Raw genomic sequence first — 20,911 nt, 5'->3', positions numbered from 1 at the left:
TGTGCCAAATGTCCACCATCGGTGGCTTGCTCCGCCCCTGGCTGCAGGGCTCGGGCCGCTCCGTGCACCCAAGCAGCGATCCTGCACCTGGGAGGGCACCCTCCGTGCCCCGCCCCCTCAGGAGTGCGCTCTGCCCCCTTTGGAAGCATGCCCCACCCCCTCGGGAGCGAGCCCGCCCTGGGCAGCGTGGGCATATGCTCCGCCACTGGCTGCATGGCAGAGAGCAGCACAGCGATTGGGGCAGGGCGGCTGTGGCAGAAGGCTGCATTGTAAGCAGAAAGTTTAACCCCCCCCCCCCCCGCAGCGGCAGTGGGACGATTGGGAGAAGAAGAGAAGTCCTCTCCCTTAAAAAATCTCAACAACTCAGTGGGGGCGGGTCTCCCCCTGAAAAAGCTCACCTCTTTTTCTAGAAAAAAAAGCCCCGCTGAGCCCTATGGTGATGTCACAGGAACCCTGCTGGTGGTATTAAGCATTAACCACAGTCGCTGAGAGCATGTCACTCAAATAAAAAAAGACACAAAGTCTAACAAATCAGGAAACACAGCACTGGCTGAAAATAAAGCTAGAAACCTCAGCTAAAAGGAGTGTTCCCAGGTCCACCTGTAGTGAGAGCACCATTTCTGCTCACCTGCTTTAGGGAGCCTGCGTAGGGGACACATACTCTAGCTAGCTTGCATTGAGCCAGAAGGGTTTAAGTGTCCTCAGGCCAGGCCAGGCATTACTGCAGGCAGCAGAGGCTGCTCTTCACATGCTCTGCTTGTTCCTACAACCTTACACATTGTGCTATGCATGCATCTGCACTCAAAGCCCCCTCCCCTTTTGGAGCCCACCCCAGTTCTTTTTCTTTCTCTGCGCTCCCACCACTGAGCCCCAGAGATGATGGTTTCTTGGGAGAGGGGGGAAGGGCATACCTCCCAGAGAGTCTGCGCAATAAATTGCAGCCAGCTCTTGCTGGCCTGAAGCTTGCAAGCTGCAACCACAATCTTCCTAATTTTAAAAGATAAATTAAACTTGCATTTGCTCACCTGAAGATTCAAGCCCTCCTCTTGCCTCCAGGCAAACCTGGAGAATTCAGGTCATCCCTGGGGCTCTGGCAACCCTAGTGAGTCCGGCCACAGCAACTGCACATGGTCTTGATAATTGTGAAATTACTGGTCAGCCGTGAGCACCCACTGTACCTAGTTGATAAATATTGCTTGAATCAGGGTCAGAATCCATGGTGCCAGTCAGTCCCTTCTCTCTCCTTGGGGAAAAGCCCCCAAGAGTGGTGCACTCTTTAAAGGGTGTGCTGCTCCTGCGGGCTTTTCTACAAGGTGGGGGAATTTCCCCACCTCCTAGAAAAGCCAGCAGAAGCCGCGGAGCCACTTTAAAGAGTGTGCGGCTTTTGCCTGCTTTTGCGGGAGGTGGGGGGATTCCCCCATCTTCCGCAAAAGCCCACAGGAGGGAGAAGGGACAGACTCGGCCAGTCTGTCCCTTCTCCCTCCTTGGACCCAGATTGTGCCCCCCCCATCCTCTGGGGCTGGCGATGGGGGAAGCGCTGTTTTCCCCCACTGCCAGCCTCAAAGAGCAGACTCTCCTGGCTTCAGCGGAAGCAACACGAAGCCTCCGGAGTGCAGGCTTCAGAGGCTTCACGTTGCTATCGCTGAAGCCAAGGAGCCTGCATTCGCCCCATAGGACGCACACACATTTCCCCTTCATTTTTGGAGGGGGAAAAGTGTGTCTTATAGGGCGAAAAATACGGTACTTTAAAATGTGGTAAGTCAGCCATACTGTATTTGGGGCCCTGGATTTCTAACCCCCCAACAGCACTGCTGGTCAAAGTAAAAAAAATGGAGGTTCCAAGTTTTTGAACCATTAGCCATGGTTTACCAGCTCCTAGAACTGACAAGCTGAGGTAGGCCAAAGTCTAGCATTACCCACTCCTCCCCATTTAAGATGACGCGGCCATTTTGCTAAATGTAGGAAAGATTTTTGAGGCATTACAATTTTAAGATATGCAAGTTTGAAGCAACAATTTCCAAGTGACACAAAGGACCTGTTTATTCTGGCATAAATGCAGTCACTGCTTTTGTTCATTGTTCTTCAAGATATCAGATCGTGCATTGTATGTTGCCAGTGCTGGATCTATTCCCAATGTGAAATACCAGGTTGGAACTGCAGACATAATTACAGATGAAGTTAGATAGATTGTAGTTTCCATTCTTATTAGTTCCTTGTGGATGAATGAGCCATGACATCAAACTTTCCAGTTTCTACATGTGCTAAGGTCAAACTAGACATGATGTGGGAGATATGTGACTGGGCCTCCCAGGGTCTTTTTCCAAGACTTAAAAGTAGCTGTGGGATGGTCCAAACTGGACCAGGGTTGCAGTCCTAGGGGAGGTCTTTAACACTTTCCCTTCATGCAGTTTCCCTAATAAATTGCTTCCAATCAATGTGACTAAAGACTGGTGCAATATAGATACCTGTCCTTTTTAGGCTTCCATGGGAAATAGGCTACAGTACTGTCGCTTCAGAGGCAGCATCACTGAAGCTGGTGAAATGGCATGGAGAGAAAGTGTTAATTCCTCCCCCATTTTCAAGTAGTCTGTCAAATGTAGCCCCTGCCCTCAGCTGCTTTTAAATTTTAAAAAAGAAGACATTGGGAGAACCGATTACAGATTTCCTACATCACACCTAGACTGGCCTTAAGTGTCACGTGTGTGTTGTATATGTGACAATTTCACCAACATGTGCCACACCGTACTGAAATGCATACGATGGAGGTGGCAAACAAAGTGTTGGATAGTTCCAATTGATTGTCCCATTGATGTTGGTTGAAACCACATACTCGGACTCTGTCCATTTGAGGTTTAGATAATTTGATTTTGAAGATTTTACATTCTGCAAATATTTTTGCTAGTTTAAGGAATGGTATTTTTAGGGTGTGGTTTCTTATTTTAAGTCTTTCTGGTAAATGTATCAGGTGTGGCTTTGTTGTGTTGACTCTGAAATAATCCATTGTTTTGGCAGTGATTTAGATTACTCCTTATTTTGGTAGCTAGATAAAGATATTTGTATATGATATTGTATATACTACTGTATATGCAGACATAGACTTGCACCAGCTGTGGAATGGTAGGACATTCACAGTTCCTCTTACAGCACAGAACACTTCCTTTGACAATCCAGACTCTGGGGTTGCAGCACTCAACTCGCTTTACTGGCCGAGGGAGCCAACGTTTGTCCGCAGACAGTTTTTCCGGGTCATGTGGCTAGCATGACTACGCCGCTTGTGGCAAAACCAGAGCAGCGCATGGAAATGCCATTTACCTTCCCTCCAGAGCGGTACCTATTTATCTACTTGCACTTTGATGTGCTTTCAAACTGCTAGGTTGGCAGGAGCTGGGACTGAGCAACGGGAGCTCCCCCTGTCACAGGGATTCAAACTGCCGACCTTCTGATCTGCAAGCCCAAGAGGCTCAGTGGTTTAGACCGCAGCACCACCCATGTCCCCAATAGGACTGTTAGGCTCTGTCTATTCATGCATCTGCTCAAGCGAATTCTCAGTGCTGATTTTCAGATATGCAAATTCAATAGACATGGAACAAGATGTTGAATGGTTGGCGTCCTTGTCTTCTGAAAAGATTGAGAATAAGCTTGTTTTCCTCACTAACCACATTACCCACAAGCGCCGCAGTCAAAAGGCCTTCATTGGTTTTTGCATCAATCACTAAGTGTGTCGCATTTTAAAATATAGGTAGCTTTGCTGAAGCCTCAATGTATGGGAAAATATTGCACCATTCATATATACACTCAGGACTGAGGTGAGATTTGAACCTGGGAATTTAACAGCTCATTCTCTTAGCCATTACACAACACTGTAGCATGTGGCTTGACAGTCAAACACACCTAACCACGATAACTTGAACCGAAAAACAAACAAAACCCACACACCTCCATCTGGAAGAGCCCTAAAAAATAAAATAAAAATCTGAATATTCAGGCTGCATACACACTATACCTTTAAAGCACATTCTTTCCCATAAAGAATTCTGGGCCTGTAGTTTACTCCTCACAGGGTTACAATTCTCAGTAACCCTTAACAAACTACAGTTCCCAGAATCCTTTGAGGGGAAGAAATACCCTTTGAATGTGCTTTACGGGTATAGTGCATATGCTGTCTCATGTGGTTTTAAATTTTCTTCCTGGAACAGCTGAAGCCCAGGTCAAATGACTCAAGTTCTACTAACTCAGCATGAGTAAATCCGGGAAGCCATTTACAGTGCTCACCTGGTTCCACTGCTTCTTGGCCAATTGTTATGAGACTGTCATTGTCACATAAACGATGCACCCAGAGAAGCTCTATGTAAACAGTTTTCTAGTTTTTCCGAGAAGAGTATGCACTCTTAGTCCAATAGTCTACAAATTTTCCTCTCGATGTCTCTGTATTCAGAGAGAAATGTGTGTCTGTGGCTTCTGTAAGGATTTTGGGGAAATTCAGTTCAGATCATGTTTACAGGTAAACCTACCTAACCTGCACTTTCTGAAACTATCTGTGAACCGAAACACAGCCAAGCACCCAAATTTGCCCTTCTCTGAATTTTGCAATGCAGTTATCCAGCCAAGTAATGTGTACAAAAATGCATGTACCGGGATAAAGTCTGCATAAAAATGCATACAGTCGTACCTTGGAAGCCGAATGCCTTGGCACTCGTACGTTTTGGCTCCCGAGTGCCACAAACCCTGAAGTGAGTGTTCCAGTTTGCGAACATTCTTTGGGAGCCGAACGTCCGGCACGGCTTCTGCAGCTTCCAAATTGCATGCAGGAAGCTCCTGCAGCTAATTGGAAGCCGTGCCTTGGTTGCTGAACGTTTTGGAAGCCAAACAGACTTCTGGAACGGATTCCGTTCAGCTTCCAAGGTATGACTGTATATTGGTGAAAATAACATTGCACTGAATGCATTACATTCAGAAACATTGCTTTGCAAAAATGTGCACATTAGGCAACACTGCACACAAGCATACATATATCAGGAGAAATCAGCTGATGAATTTTCATGAGGACTTTTTAAAACAACAACAACACACAAACAGATGTGGAAATGTGGAGAACTGAACTGAAAACTGGAAAAATACTGAGAGAACTTAAAATGGACAGATTTGCCCACATCTAGGTTTCAGTTGCCAACATAGTCACTCTTCTTCCAGGGCAGGCAGCTCAAAACTGAGAGTTCTGGTCCATGCTACAGAGATATTTCGTCAGAGAAGATTTGTCACCATAGGTGAACCAAGTTGCTGTAGAAGAGGAACGAGCTGCTGTGGTTCCTAAACAGTTCATGCACTTCAATTCATAAAGGAAGACTATCAATTCTTTACCAAGTAAGATTTCTTCTCCATTATTGCTCTCAGACCCTCAGCAAGTCTGCTCTTAACAGTGTTGAATTGTTGTCATTCTTATTCACCCCCTTCACCCCAAGGTCAGAGGGCAGGTTACACAAATTAAAATACAATGTTAGAAACAGTTTAAAACAATTTACATTCACAGCGATTGCTGTTTGCTCTGCCTTTGCTGATCTCAACTGGGAGATTTTTTATCTTAAATTCAACGTATTTTATGTGTGCTTTATATAAATTGCTCTTATGATAATTGTTTTAAAATGTATTTATGCTACTTTGGTTACATTGTAATGCACCATTACATTACAGGCCATTCCCCTGGAAAAGTACAGTAGAAATATAAAATAAATAAACGGAGGAGGCAGAAAAATGTAGAGCAAATGAAGAAGACTAGTGAATCTTACTTTATTTTCATTTATTTATTGGTGAGATTGCTTCACCAGTAACTGTCCAGTTCCTTACCATCACCACCAGTCTTCCAGCTTGTTCTGTTGTATGAGTTTTATCAGACTCATCAGTACTTTTCTGCCACAACCGTGCCTAATTTGGGCAACTGCTCTGGGACTCAGGGACAGCACACATAGGAAATGTGTAGCTTGTCAGGGAGACACCATTTACACAATTCAATTCACAAATTATCTGAGGGAGAGAGGTTTTATTTGGAAGTCATACTCATTTAACTTGTGTGAAAAGTTTTTTTAGCCATAAACACATTAATCATCATGGGATATTTTAATGTCAGGCTGCAAATTAGGCTCCGCCTCCCGTTCCCAATAACAGTGAGCTGGCCAGTCGCATGTAGTTATCTAGTCACATGCACCAACAAAGACCTGAATTTAATGCATACGCTTGAGGCAGATACAAAACTTTGCCTTTGCATGCCCAATTTGGAAGAACTGGTTCTCTCTCTGTGTGTGTCCCCCACCTCACATATGCCCTAAGCCACATAGTGTTTAATCACTCAACAGTGAACTAATACAGATATATTTATACTTTGTGTGATTTCAGTGCTCATGAAAACTGCACCAGTGCATTTCCTGTGCCATGAATCACCAGCCTGCCGTTTTCCTACACTACAGATCTCCAGTCAAAATAATCCCTTTACTCATCCCAAGTAAGTGGACGCAGCCCAGTCACGGGTGGCAAACATTTATTTTTCCTTGTAATGAAAGGAAGTGAGTAGTTCTACCTGCATTCACCTGCTTGAATGTAGAAGCAGTTTCTGGAAACTGTTTTCTCTTTAATAAAAGTCACAGAATATGAGCACATGATTTTTAAGAGGAAGTTGTTTCTATAAAAGGGCTAGTTTGCTTTTTGCTGAACTGGATTTAACATGATAAAAAAAGGAGTCACTTTATTTGCTGTGCTTAGTCTCATTTGAGGGCAACCTTTCTGTTACATGCAAATACATATATTTAAAAGCCAACAGCTAGTTCTTGTGGTAAAAAAAGTTGTTGTTTTTTTGTTAAATATTTTTTATTAATTCCCAACTACTAAAATCCAATAACAGCCACATTATCAGTATCAAATTACCATTCATATCCAAATATATATCAATTATAAAGCCAATTATTCAATTTGTGTCACTTCCCGTGCGTTGGGTTTTGGTGTGCAAAGTTCTTATTTCTTCCTGCTTCCAAAATCTTGATTAATCCAATTACATTCAGTCCTGATCCTAGTCCTTTATCTACAGAGTTCTTGACTTTCATTCATATTTTTTTTGGTAAAAAGCAGTTCAGGAATGTGAATCAGCTTCTAGAAAAGGGGGTTCTTTAACCATTATCCCTCATTGTTTCTCATTTTCTGCTGCAAACCTTATCCCTATTTATTTCCCCCCTCTTGTTGGGTTCCTGAGGAGCATTCACCCTAAATAGACACAATCTCTTTCCTTGTTCCTTGTAAGAAGGCAAATGTGATTACAGGAAAGGAAAAAGGTTTAAGAGTCAGTGTGCGAGTTCATTGCGGGTGCTTATAACAACGCCCCAAGAATACGAGAAAAGCAGCTTGGGAGAGGACAATCTTCAGCCTAAGAACAGCAGTTGCAAGGGGATTGCTTAATTTTTCCCATACAGTCTTTCCCCAATTCCAGGGGATAAACTGATGAGGTACAATGTGGAACTAGTGAGTAAATGTGGATGAACCCCAAATCATCTCTGAAGCTGTTCTCCCTGATGGAGGTCCATATATTTGTTAACCCTTTTATGTTTACTTTATTCTCTGCTCAAAATCCATACAGACGCACATCACACACACACAGTTGCTTGTTTTTAAAAAAAGGCTTGTAGTTTTCCAGCTAGAACAGGGGCAGGAAACCTTTGGCCCTCTGGAGCCTGAATAGCTCAGTTGGTTAGACTGTGGTGCTGATGATGCCAGGGTCACAGGTTTGATCCCCCTTTGGATGTTGTTGGACTGCAGCTCCCATCAGCCTTCACTTCAGGCCATGCTGCCATGTGCAGGTGGGCAATGCAGTTCAGTAGCACCTGGAGGGCCAAGGCCTTAGAAGATGAATACAAAAGCTATTAAAATATAAAGGGGAGCTGAGAAAGGAGGGACGAAGATGAAGGCATTGCTTTATAAAGGGAGAAAGAAAGGGCTTATCTTGGTCCAAGGTGAGTGTGTACTAGGTAGAACAGTATGCTGGAGGCAAAGAGCTTTCCCATGGTATTGCACCAAAATTTCAAGCACTCAAAGGTCTTTGCAATCCTTGTTTCTTTCTCCATATGTTGCCATTTTACAACTGTAGGCTGAGTGATAAGGACATGTCCAAACTTCGCTGGCTTCAGCTCTGGCACATTTGCCCATTTACATTTGTTCCCATTACTCCCTGCAGTGAAAGAAAGCAGCTTCACTTTGCAAGTACAACAGTGCTGGTGGTGTGGGCAAAGGAAAAGGTGAGCTGTTTTAATCTGGCCTGACCTTTGTGTAATTTCATTGGAGAGTTCTTTGTACAGAATTGCTTAGTGTTGCATGTGCAGCAGACTCACCCTAGCACATGGCACACTTCCTTTCTTGTTTTGTTTGCCTGGAATCCTTTCTCCACCTGGAAATCTGTGTCTCTGTGTCACCTTCCTCTTCATGGAACTGCATTACCACCTGTTTATAAGCTCCTCCCCTGTGCACTCAGAGTATGAGTTTGGCCACTCGTACCCAGACGACAGGTCCCTCCCAGCAAACACGGTGTGATGGTGTGGATTCCCAGCACCCAGACCTCAGGCTTCTTCCTAGCCATGCTCAGAGAGAGAGCCTGATTCCCAGCAACCAGGTAGCAGGCTCCCTCCTTCGCACAGCTTGGTGAGTTTGCATGTTTTCCTCTTTGCTTGTCAGCCTTTTTGTTCCTCCCTTGCTTAAAATCATCTTCTTGTTCAGACACATACATCTTTCCTTTCTGTGCTTCTGCATCTTGGGCAAAAGGTGGTACCTGCTCTGCTGTGTCCTTTTCCCCCTCAGGCAGTTTTATATTGTGAAACAAAATTCCCATGTGAAGCGGGAAGAGTGGGAAGAACCTTGTTTCAAAGAACCTTACTACTTGAAACAAGAAGTGGATTACAAATAAATAAACACATTTATATTTACCTTTACATATCATTTCCATAGACTGCTTGACACTTTACAATTTGAGTACTGAATTTCAGCTCAGTGTAGCTGTAGGCATAAAGGTAACATTGCCAGGAATTTTTGTTTTGTTTTGTTGTAGCTGGGGTGCTCTGTCTGGGAACTGGAATGATAACAGGCAAGTATTCTTGATCAGTATAATAACTCCCCTCTCAAAATTCCTATATACCCATTTGGAAACAAGTGTGAGTTTAAAAAATGGAATTGTTTGGTATGAAAATATTAAAGTTTGACTTTTTCTTTTCTCTCCCTGCCCCCTCCAAAAAGCCAGCTTTAGAAATAGGTGTGGCACTTCTGTGTTATCATTGTGTTACTTGGGACATAGATCCAAAGGCGCCCATAACTTGTATACTGAAAATTGGGGGGGGGGGTTAGGGAGCTGGAGACACAAGGGAGTTTGTTTGTGCCCTCAGGTTGTTGGGAAGCTTTTCAGCACCCCCTAAAAGTTCAATGTAGTTAATTTCCAGGAAACTGGACCATCTTCACATAAGCAGATAAAATAACAACGGAGTTCATAATGTTACAATTATCAAGCTTTACAAGGGAGTGGTTACAATGGCAGCATGCAATGGATACTGTTAGATGTGGTAGTAGCACATATTTTTAATGAGATGCTGGTGGAAATTAAGTTGATGTAGCTAGCAGTTCCATGGGCTCCCTTGGGACTGGGCAAATCCCATTCACTCTCTATGACAGGCTTCCTCAACCTCAGCCCTCCAGATGTTTTGAGACTTACAATTCCCATCATTCCTGACCACTAGTCCTGCTAGCTAGGGATCATGGGAGTTGTAGGCCAAAAACATCTGGAGGGCCGAGGTTGAGGAAGCCTGCTCTATGGTCTTCTTGTTACAGAAGTCTGTTACATTCTCTCCTTGTCCTGTAAAGAGCAGGTACACACAGTTAAGAACATTCACAATTTACGTGTGGCTTAAACAAAGTAGCAAGTAACAAGCAGTATTTATGAAGAGTTATGATCAATTTTATGTTAAAAATTCACACACTGATGATACCAAGAGTATGATGTGATCTTGGGGCTTGAACACAAAGGTACTCAGGTGAGCATATGGCACCTGCAATGAACTCAGTAAAAACAAAAACCCATTTTCAACACTATGCACCCAGTCCAACCCTAACATGACAAACACACATCCCAAGGAATGTGGGGTGCCTAATATTTAGAATAGCAGAAGTTGGGAATGGAAGCTGACAAATTAGAATGTGTAACAGCATGGCCATTTCAAAAGAACTGCTGCCAGAAACCTTCAACCCCCCTCCCAACAGTGGCATAGCTAGCTGCTCCAGCACCCAGAGCAGCAGGGGCGGGGCAATACACGCACGGGGGTGGCACGGCGAGCTACCCATGGAGTCTACCTGGTGGATGTAAGCCCCACACTGCCATTTTGGGCAGCGCGGGATCCCGAGCCACTGTATCACTCCCAGGAGAGACGCGTGGCTTGGGCGCACTGCAGGCCAGGCCCCGTGGTAAGTGCCCCCCCCCCGCGGTGTCCATTCCACTTCCAAAGTGTTTGAAAACCAAATCGCAGCTACTGATTGGCTGCAGGAAGCTCCTGCAGCCAATCGGAAGCCGCAGAAGCTTCTGGGTTTTGATCGTTCTTTCGGGAGCCAAAACGTTCGAGAACTAGGCTGTTCAAAAACCAAGGCACGACCATATTCTTAACAAGATAAGTTTTCAATTGTTTCCTAAAAGCAAAAATGCTAGTTCCTTGTCTGAGTTCAACTGGAAGCTGATTTCATAGAGTTGGAGCTATAATACTAAAGATCCATTTTCTTTTTGATATCAGCTATACCTTCAGGCTATACAGAACACTTAGCAATTCCCCATAAAAGGGATGAAATTGCGACTCAGAGGTCTATGGGGCAAGGCTCCAATTGGCTAATTAGATCAGTTCTCTTTAAAATGTGGACCAAATACATTTCTCCTCCCGTGAACTGGCTATCACTGGCCAAGACTATTTCAGTGTATTGAGAATGTCCTTAGCCTGCAGCCATACATCTGGAATAAGCCCCACCCTCTATAATCTGGGAATGCTGCTAACAAGAGTGCCTAGACATACAGCACCTACTTACTGGAATCAATTTGTGTGTGTTTTCTGCTTGGAGTGAGTTCAGATGCCATCTAACTTTCCAAGTGATGAATATATTCCAAACTCAGTGCTGATTTCCTCTTTCCCCTTCACAATAGAGATATGGAAACACATTCCATGTCCATCCCTTAACATTTAAATCAGGAAATTGTATGTGACAGAGTTACTCTGTGTTTCCATAACTATAAGCACATTAAGACCTGCTGTCAGCTAGCTCATAGCTTTCCCCACAATAAAGCCACACTGAATTACAAACAGTACCTGCTTTCACAATTTAGGACATGTTTTGTTGGCGACCATGTAGTTTTCTTAAAAAATAATAATTCTGAAACTATACTAAAGCATGCCACTGTCAGTTGTTTGATACCCCAGCATTGTATAAATGAGTGATTGGACTCATTAGTTGAAAAAGATTCATCGCATAACTTGTAAAAAAAGGTAAAGGACCCTTGGACAGCTAAGTCCAGTCAAAGGCAACTATGAGGTTGCGGCGCTCATCTCGCTTTCAGGCCGAGGGAGCTGGCGTTTGTCCACAGACAGCTTTCCGGGTCATGTGGCCAGCATGACTAAACTGCTTCTGGCGCAACTTGTATTATATCCCTGTTAACCTAAATCAGAGCAACATGGGAAATTGGTTTATACCAAGCCATTTTTAATAAACAGCTTAGAGGCAGGGCCGGCCCTACCATTAGGCAGAGTGCGACAGCTGCCTCAGGCAGCAGTTGCCAGACCATTTCCCCCTCTGAAGAGGCTGGTCCTTTAGAGGAAATCTGGCACTGCCGCAACAACCCCAACCCACAACCAGCCCTTTTTTCCTAGCTTCTTACTTACAAGCAGTCAGAGGATGGCCACGCCTGTGGTGGGCTCTGGCTTCATCTTCTACTGTTGGGCTCCCTGTCTTCTACCTTACCAGTGCCAACGGGCACCAGTCTCCATAGTTCTTCCTGAGTCCCCTAAGCTAGACTGCTGTGCATTTCAAAACCTAGCCTATGGTGAAGGATACTGCCCCTTTGCTAGTGTTGAAGTAAAGTTCAATTGGCCGTCCTGTCAGAATCTGGAGGCGCCATCTTGGATTTTGCCTCAGGCATCAAAACAGCTTGGGCCATCCCTCCTTAGAGGTTTTATTAGAAATAAATAGAAATAAGTCACACCACTGGGCCACCTAGCTCAGTACTGGCACCAACCAGCAGCAGCTCTCCAAAGTTTTAGGCAAGAGTCTTTTTCGTTCATACCTGCAGATGCCAGTAATTGAACCTGAGACTTTCTGCACACAAATCTTGTGCTGGTTCCACCCAGACATGCCTCCCCTCCAAAAACCAACCTGTCAGAACAATTTCTCTTAAAAAAAAAAGACTTATTTCTTAATGCTCATGTGATAAAGAAAGGGATTTCACAATTGCAATAGGGTGAGATTTCATTCTTCAAGCTACAATAACTTGAATCAGCACTCTTTCCACGTGACGGAGATTTCCCAGTGTAAAGGTCACTATATGGAACATTCTGTTATATGCAGTTTCATTATTGCCATTTTACAGTTTCAAATATGCAGCCATGTAGGCTGCAGTTTGAATCAGAAGAGTAGCATGAAGGGAGATGAGCTTCTTAACCCTTTGTCCGGGAAATTTCTGCCAAAGATTACCCCAAAATGCATTCCCCCCCCCCCCCGATTAGGGGAAATGGGCCAGTTTTCAGCAAGAAAACAGCAAGGTGGCTGAGAAGGCCCTCTCTCTGTGCCAATTTTTCTCTTAAAACTGCAGCCACAGTGCTTGCCTTGTTTAAGAAGAGATAAAAGCATAGCCCCGTGTGGAATATTTTCTTCTAGTATCTGTCAAGATAAGGGGGCCAGAAGCTGGACCCTTTCCCAAGAAAACCCAGACCAAAAATAGAAAACATACAAAACTTTGTTTGGGCTGATTACACACAAACTAAAATAAAACATCAACTAGGGTTAGGGCTTTGGAGCAAGATGCAAGACACACAGGCACAAAACTGTTACTCAGCTGATCCCCACCCCATGGAGGGGGCCGGAAGGTTTTATCATAGATCACCCTGTGACTTCTTGTCCGGTGTTGATCTCCTGACCTACAGGTGAAACTCAAGAGTCCAGCTACGTGACAAAAGCATGAGCAGAGAGCTAAGGAGAGTTGCTCTCAAGATAAGACCAAGGCCACAACCATCTCCAGCTTCCTTAACCAGTTAAGCACCAAACTTTGACAATATCCATAGTAAAAAATGGCAATGCCCCTCTGAAGAAGAAAGAAAGTGTACTGCAAGCACAATTTAATCAAGGTTATCTGTCCTGTAGGGGGTCTCTCTGTTGTGTTCCTTGGCAGTTTAATCTATTGATTTGTGGAGAAGGCAGTGCCTTATATGTCCTACCTCTCATTATTAACAACAGCACCCAAATCCCATCCTCTTTCTTCTCTGCACACACAGAGATTGTCAAAGGCTTGAGACCACACAATACATGGCATAGTGCCATAGATAACGAGGCTTGACTAAATGCTCATGGACTCAGAATTGAAATTCTAAGGTTCCAGTGACTGTATAAGTGCTCGACTCCCTGGGCCAGAGTTAGCTAGCTCCTTGTGACATCAGAGCACCTAAGCCAGTGACATTCAGAAGGGCCTCTGCTACCAAAGAGGTTATTGTGACATCAAGAAACTGCATCAGGAAAGGTGGGCAAGCAGAAATGACAGAGGTAGAGAAAGAAAATACAAAAGGAGAGATGGGGACAAGTTAATGCCAGTCAGGAGGGAGACCTTGGGTGTTTCCAGACAGGAGCTCTATATTGCAAATTGGTCATACAGATCCAGTTTTTGTCTGTGTGCGACTGGCGCATTAATTTCCTCAGATTAAGGGTCGTCCCCCCCAAGCCATGGATGTTCATTGCTATTCCATTGCTTGCCATCCACAACAGTGGGCAGAGCTCAGTGAAATGTCTTTAAGCTGTGTTGTTTAGCTCCTCCCCTAAGTCACACCTCTCCTGCCCTGCACAAAGTTCTTTTTTCCACTCTGGGCATGCATTAGCAATTCCGTATCTGTGCATGTGTGCCTTTTAAAAAATCACTGGAAGTGCACAAGACTTAGTTTTCATGTTTCATAGTAGGCAAAATGGATGCTTGTGTTTTGGAACAATATCCATGTCAATGTGCCTTTTAATTTTAATTTAATATTGAGGTCAAAAAACTGCAGCAGCAATGCAGTACCAAAATTATATTAAAGAAGTCTTCTGCAAGACCACCATAATAAAATGTAAAAAAAAAAAAAAAGTCTTATATGCATATTGCAATTACAATCTCTGGGATAATTCCCCACATTTGCTGTGTGGAATTCTTGAGAGAATAGCTCCTCTGAACTGGGTTGTTAGAATTCAGATGTGCCTTCAGCATGCAGCATCAATGGAAAGCTTCAAGTTATTATTAATTTATTAATTTATTATTTATACCCCGCTCATCTGGCTGGGTTTCCCCAGTTGTCACAAAGTAGAAGAGGCAGAATTTTAGGCTGGTTGGAGAGGATCTTTGGATCTGTTATGTTGAGCAGAATACATACTGAGAGAGAGAAAAGCCGTATATGTTGAGGGCTTTATTTTTCTTCCACTAAAAAGGGAATATTGGAAGCAATAGCTTTAGCCATCATTATACAAGGAGTGCATTTTGGTGCATTTTAGTGCAAATGGCATTTCATTCGGTAAAGGTAAGTATTTCATCTGGTCTTTGGTTCATGGGATTTCATTACGAAAAAGCCTCTGAGAACTGGCCCCTGATTTCTCATTCAAAATACAGTATAATGACATCTCTTTTTTACCAATAAAAAGGTCTGTTTATATACTATTTATATATAATTATTTCCATATTTTGTTTTTAACATGTTTCCCCTCCCAATTTTCTTCTTCTTCTAGAAATCAGAATTTAAGGAAGGAGCTCTTTGCAGGACAATGGCACTGGTGTCCAACAACACAGCGTTAAACTACCTCCTTTCAAAACTGCTAGAAGACTATGAAAGCAAACCCAGCCACCCGACAGCTGCACCAGTCGTTGCAACAAATGACCATCTGGAAGTCATCTACATACTCTTATTGCTTGGCTTCTTTGGCTTCTTCACATTCGGAATAATGATGAGCTACATCCGCTCCAAAAAGCTTGAACATTCAAATGACCCGTACAATGTGTACATTGCCACAGACATTTGGCGGAAGAAGGACAAGGCCAGCTTGAAAGCCAAGGTGATGGAAAATTATAAATCAAGCTTCGTCTTGGAAAACCAGCATGCTGTAGAACAGCCCACCAGTCACATTCCTGAAGTGAACCCTTCCTAGCAAATGGGCAGCTAATCTTACAGGCATCATACTGAATTTTCCAAAACTGTGAAAGTAAGCAGTTTGTGGCCTATATTTACCCTTTTTAAGAAGAAATGTACACCCCCTGCCTCTTCAGGGCTGGATTTAGGTTTGATAAGGCCCTAAGCTACTGAAGGTAATGGGCCCTTTGTATGTCCAGCTGTCCTTTGTAAACAACAAATTGTCACTGTTTTTTGTGTTGAATATATGCTATATGGTAATTTATGGACCTAATAGCTATCTAAAGCCATTTGCACATAACATCATAGGAGCCTACACAACACAAAACACTGTTGCTGTATGTAGGTTTTATTTTATTTGTTTTTTATCTTATATTTTGGAAATGTACATCCAGTTTTCTTCCCTTTAAATTTTTTTTGGGCCCCCAAGAGAGTAGGGCCCTAAGCTATAGCTTGTTTAACTTATATGTAAATCCGGACGGCCTCTGTTCAACCCCCTTAGCATAATGAGATAAGTGCATCTGCAGCATTTAGAAATCCAGTGCATTTTGGAAGACTATTCTGTACTGGCAGGTGCTGCTTCCAGCTTGGGAATCAAGCTGCTGAAGGAGATATATGCTGACTATGATCTACTTCCACCATAAGGAAGGAATTCCACAAGGAATTTGGGCAAAAAAGAAGAAGTAAATTAAGCCTCATTCCACAAACATATTCTTAACACCAACAGGAAAATTTAACTACAGACCAGAAATGTTGTTTTGATTTCACATGGGGTTAGGTATTTCCTTCCAACCTACTGTAAACAAGTTACTGGTCCTTATGGGATGGAAGATGACAAGTCAGTTTAATGCAATGCTAGCCACATTATTTCCTTGTGTGCTGCAACAAGGCACCCCAAACTGGCTGGCTTTTAGCCACTTCATACTGATGACTTGGGGAAGGTGTTTACTTTGGTGTAGCAGTTAGAAATAGCTGCGAGTGACTGTGCAACTTCAAAGAAGGCAGCCGGGTTGGGGGGGGGGGGACAGAAAGATACACTGCTAATGCTATGATGATTCTGGATAAAATGCATCAATAGGTGGAACCCTAGAGCAAATGAACCTAGGTACAAATATTCTGGAAGGCAATGGCTGGACAGAGCATTTCTTTTCCATTCTTGAAACACTACCGTTTCCTTGCTTTTATTTTTGAAAGCTCTTTACCATAAAGCCTTGTCTCTCTACATTTAATCGTTGCTTCTTGAAACTGAATTTCCCCCTGCTAACTTATTTAGTACTGGTACTCTCCTCTGTTAATTCTATCTGCATATGTGTGACATATGTTTCATTTTGGTACTTTCTTTTCATTCCTTCAAAGAAACCATTCTGCATCCTAGTTCTAAAGTTGTGTCTCTCAAAATGCAATGTATTTTAGAACCTAGACATTATTGTGTTAAATCAGCTAGATAAATTACATAGTTCACATCCATTCAAATCAGTGAGAAACTTGCTGTGAAAATCCATAGAATGCAAATTGCAGAAAAAAGACCTATTACAGATCAGTAGTTTTTTTCTCCAAATATACAATGCTGATTCCCATTATTAATTTACACAGCTGCTCTTCTCAAATAATGTGTTTTCTCTTCAGTATTAATTATTTCCATTGAATGTGCCTGTAATTTCTGGTTATTATATAACTTTTGTATTATTTTAAACCAACGATTTCCTTTATTTTTAAAAAGGAAGATTGTACCTACAATTCCTCTATAGAGGAACACCTCATTGTGGGGAGGGGCGGTTAATGTTGTGGTATGAGGCTATATTATTAGGGTTGCAAGTGACCTGAAAAAATGGCCTAGACTGTTGTGCTTTTTGCCAGAATATGATTTGCAGAAATCAACAGGTAAACCTTACCTGATATGGAGGTAAATATGAGCACCTTCCAATGACTACAGATTAAAAATGCTATAAAAGGCACAACTGCTAAAAATGGCACCTCTGTTTGCCATAAGTTTAGAGTGTTTTCCATGCAACTGTAATTCTTCTTTATTATTGTGTAAATTTTCTTTATAATTTAATAAAGTGTTAATAACAGATATGTATCACATTTGTATCTTGATTAATATTCCACATCATGGCAAAGCCATTCTGATTATCTAAAACTAAAGATTTTAGTGAACAAAATGCCTAGTTTTTGTTTTGTTATAAATCTATGGTTTAATGCTTGTCCATTCAAAACATATTGTTTGTGCAATTAGTTTGCCAAAGAAATAGTATGCTTTTAGGTATTTGCTCCTTACTTGTACGTGGCACGTAATGCAGCCAGTGTGGGGAAGGCTGGGATAAGAGGCCTTTTCTTTTACAAAAAAATCAGTTTAAAATTATCAACATCGATCATACTTTGAGTTTGTTCAGGCCAAGTATACATTATACAGTAAATGGAATAAAGAGATAAAGAGAGATAGGGGCAAGCCAAGCCAATCAGAGTGCTTTTGGTTCCCCATAATTACCTTTGCAATAATCTTACACTTTTTTCAAAGGCATCCAATATGATTTTGGCATGTTTTGCTATTCATTACAGAATTGCTCACTAATCTTGTGTAGTAGAAGCCGTCCATTCTGTTTAACTATAGTGAAAAACTCGCCAAGCAATGGTTCATCATTGATTCCCAATAGAAGCATTTTGGGGGGGATGGGGGGTTAAATTTGAATTTTACTGCACTTTTACAGGAAATAAAATATATATATCTAGGTACCAAGAGAGTAATTTACAATCAAACTCACAATGTGGTGTAACAGCTAGATGAATGGGTTTCAGGTAATTCAGATCCTGCTCAATTTTGAAGCATAGCCTTATGGAAGTTATTGAACATGGGATACAAGCCTGAAGTGTATTGTAATGCAATGAGCCTTATGCTTTTGATGCAGAGTGTTTCCTGGCCACAAAACTCACCCTGCAAACATTTGCAGCTCAAAGTATTAGCAATGACATTAGCATTACTAACCTCAAAGTTTCATTTCTTACACATAAACTTGGTTTTTAAAACATGAGTCATTATCATACCCGGACTATTTTGTTCATTGCAATGCTATGATAAGAGCTCTGTTTATCTCTCCAAGCAGCCGGCCACAGACAGTGAATGACAGCAGAAAAAAGTAAACATAGAAAGAGTGTAAAGTGTTGGTTGACACTGAATGTATTTATAGTAGTGTTGACATGCCCAGAGTGTAAGGAAAATGACTTTTGTGTCTAGCAGTGTAGAATTCTCTGCATGCAAACACATCTCTTCAGGTCTGCAATGTAAGGAATGGGTTTTAGTTTTGCAGGAGCACCACCTGGTGGTTACATGATGGACTAAGGGCTTCATATGACATCATCATAATCAACAAAATGTCTTAAGGCATTGCTGTTGGCAACAGGATGTGAGGCATAGGATGTGGACCACACTGCTTCTTGGTATTGGAGTCATAATGAAAACATGCTAACCCCTTCCTATATCACACCTGAGTTTTCATTATAGGCTGGGTGCACACTGTGCCTTGGTAAATGATGCAGAATGTTTTTAAAGATAAAATGACCAAATATGTTTCCGTAATGCTGTATTCTCCAAAATGCTTTTTGAGAGAAAATGCAAGGCATAGCTAAATCAAACTTGTAATAGCATGGCCGCAGACGGTATTTAACAATAAGAAAATGCTAATAAGAAAATGCTAATAAAGTTTTCATTTCACTTCTTCAGCATCTCCCAATGCAGTGTACATAAGCACACGTGGCCAGACACACAAGCGATCTTTATTTTACAAGATGTCATATATCAAAATTAGTTGCAGGGGACCTTCCAACATTTCAGAGGTTTGCTTTCAGATTCTAGGAAAGAAGCCTGTGGAGGATGGATATAAACCTTAACATGTCCTCTAACATTGGTGGACACAGGGAGAAAGCTAGAAAGAGAATTTGCATTTTAATGGATGAAACTGATCCTATACACACTTTTTTGAAAGTAGGAGTCTTTTACCCCAATGGCTGGTATTCAACTGCAATATACACTAAAGCAGTATCATGCCATTTTAAATAGCCATGGCTTCCCCCAAAGCATCTTAGGGACCACAGTTAGAAGTGGTATGATACTGCTTTGATTGCACAGTGCAGATGCAGCTTAAGTTTTACTCAAAGCAGACCTATTGCAATGAATGGAACTAACTTAGTTATGTTTCATAATTTCAATGTGTCTTCCCTGAATAAAACTTTGGCGAGTGGGACTTACCCCCAAGTAGAAATGCATAGGATTGCACTTCAAATTTTGGCTGTAAATGTTCCCATCAGCCTCAGCCAGCATGGCCAAAGGTCAGGGATGATGGGAGTTGTAGTCTAGTGACACCTGGAGAGTCAACATTTCCCCACCTCTAAAATAAAACATAGGTGGAGGTATTCCTAGTACTACTATGACACATTTCCAGCGAATGATACTTTGTTCTCCAAGATGCATCTATCCTTAGTTCCAATAGCAGCCGGTGAGGTGGTGTAGGTGGGGCTTTTCAAGAGGGAGATGGCAGAGGCGAAACATGGGGTGGCACATCATGGCAGCAGCAGGGCCTTGCAGAGCCAGGCAGAGGCCCGGGCCAGGTGGATAAAGTGCCCCCCTCTTTTTTTTTACCCTGAGAATAACTGAAGTCTTATAAATAAGTAAGTATATAAATAATTTTCACAAAAGTTATGCTGACAAATAATTTTATTTCAAGGCTTGAACCATATCTGCATATAAAGACAAAATGGAAAATATAGATATACAATAGTGCTTTTAAAAAATACATAGGGAAAAGGATTATTTTAAGTATTTACATTTAAAAATGCTTTCCTAGCTTTCTTTTCTGAGAATTCTTGAATTACGCTGGAAAAATCAAGCAACTTTGCCTTATCGTAGTTTATGTTTATCATTGCTAGACCATTTAGGCGTTCTTGAGCCATTGTTGATCGAAAGAAAGACTGCCAGACATGGCCCCAGGGAATCTGCCCACCGCCACCGCCGCCTTTGCGCCTCCGCGTTCGCCCCAGTGCATCCCCTGCTATTGTGAATATGCTGACCGAGGCTGCCTTTGGAATCGGAGGCCCAGGCCAAGTGGCCCATATGGCACCCCCTCTGTCTGGGCCTGGGCAGCAGCATCCCATTGGCTCCACTGCCACGTGTCACACCTTGCTGAGCTCCCTGCACCTCCCCTCTCCCCTCTCAACAACCCCCTATGATGTTGAGAAGTCAGGATAGTAATGGTGCCCCACCCTCACCGGCTGCGGCTGCTGCTTCTTAGTTCATGGCTCTTTCTGTCTCTCTTCTCACCCAAAACTACAGGGTCTTCCCCACCACCATTCCATTTATTTATTTGGTGCAATACTTGTGCATAGTGTTCTACAGAGGCCAAGCGTACAGGTCTTGCCACTAGGAGCTTACAATCTAAAATTCAACACACAGGGAAAACAGGGGAGAGAAGTCGGGTGGCCGGATGCAAAGGGAGAGAGTGCTTCTGTACCTATAATAGCTG

At 42.6% G+C, this 20,911-nt stretch overlaps 1 protein-coding gene across 1 annotated transcript; it reads left to right on the top strand.

Moving 5' to 3' along the window:
- Positions 1-6,097: 6,097 nt before the first annotated feature.
- Positions 6,098-17,427, top strand: KCNE1 (potassium voltage-gated channel subfamily E regulatory subunit 1). The gene is made up of 2 exons (XM_077927322.1): positions 6,098-8,670; positions 15,001-17,427. Exon 2 carries the CDS (start codon positions 15,037-15,039, stop codon positions 15,415-15,417), a length of 381 nt encoding a protein of 126 aa, XP_077783448.1. The 5' UTR covers positions 6,098-8,670; positions 15,001-15,036; the 3' UTR covers positions 15,418-17,427.
- The last annotated feature ends 3,484 nt before the right edge of the window (positions 17,428-20,911 follow it).

The sequence above is a fragment of the Podarcis muralis genome, chromosome 4 (genome assembly GCF_964188315.1).
Source record: "Podarcis muralis chromosome 4, rPodMur119.hap1.1, whole genome shotgun sequence".
In the NCBI taxonomy this organism is placed as follows: domain Eukaryota; kingdom Metazoa; phylum Chordata; class Lepidosauria; order Squamata; family Lacertidae; genus Podarcis; species Podarcis muralis.
This window is presented reverse-complemented; position numbering and strand designations above follow the sequence as displayed.

Coding starts and splice junctions, on each gene's coding strand:
- KCNE1 (XM_077927322.1), top strand. CDS start 15,037: ATGGCACTGGTGTCCAACAACACAGCGTTAAACTACCTCCTTTCAAAA.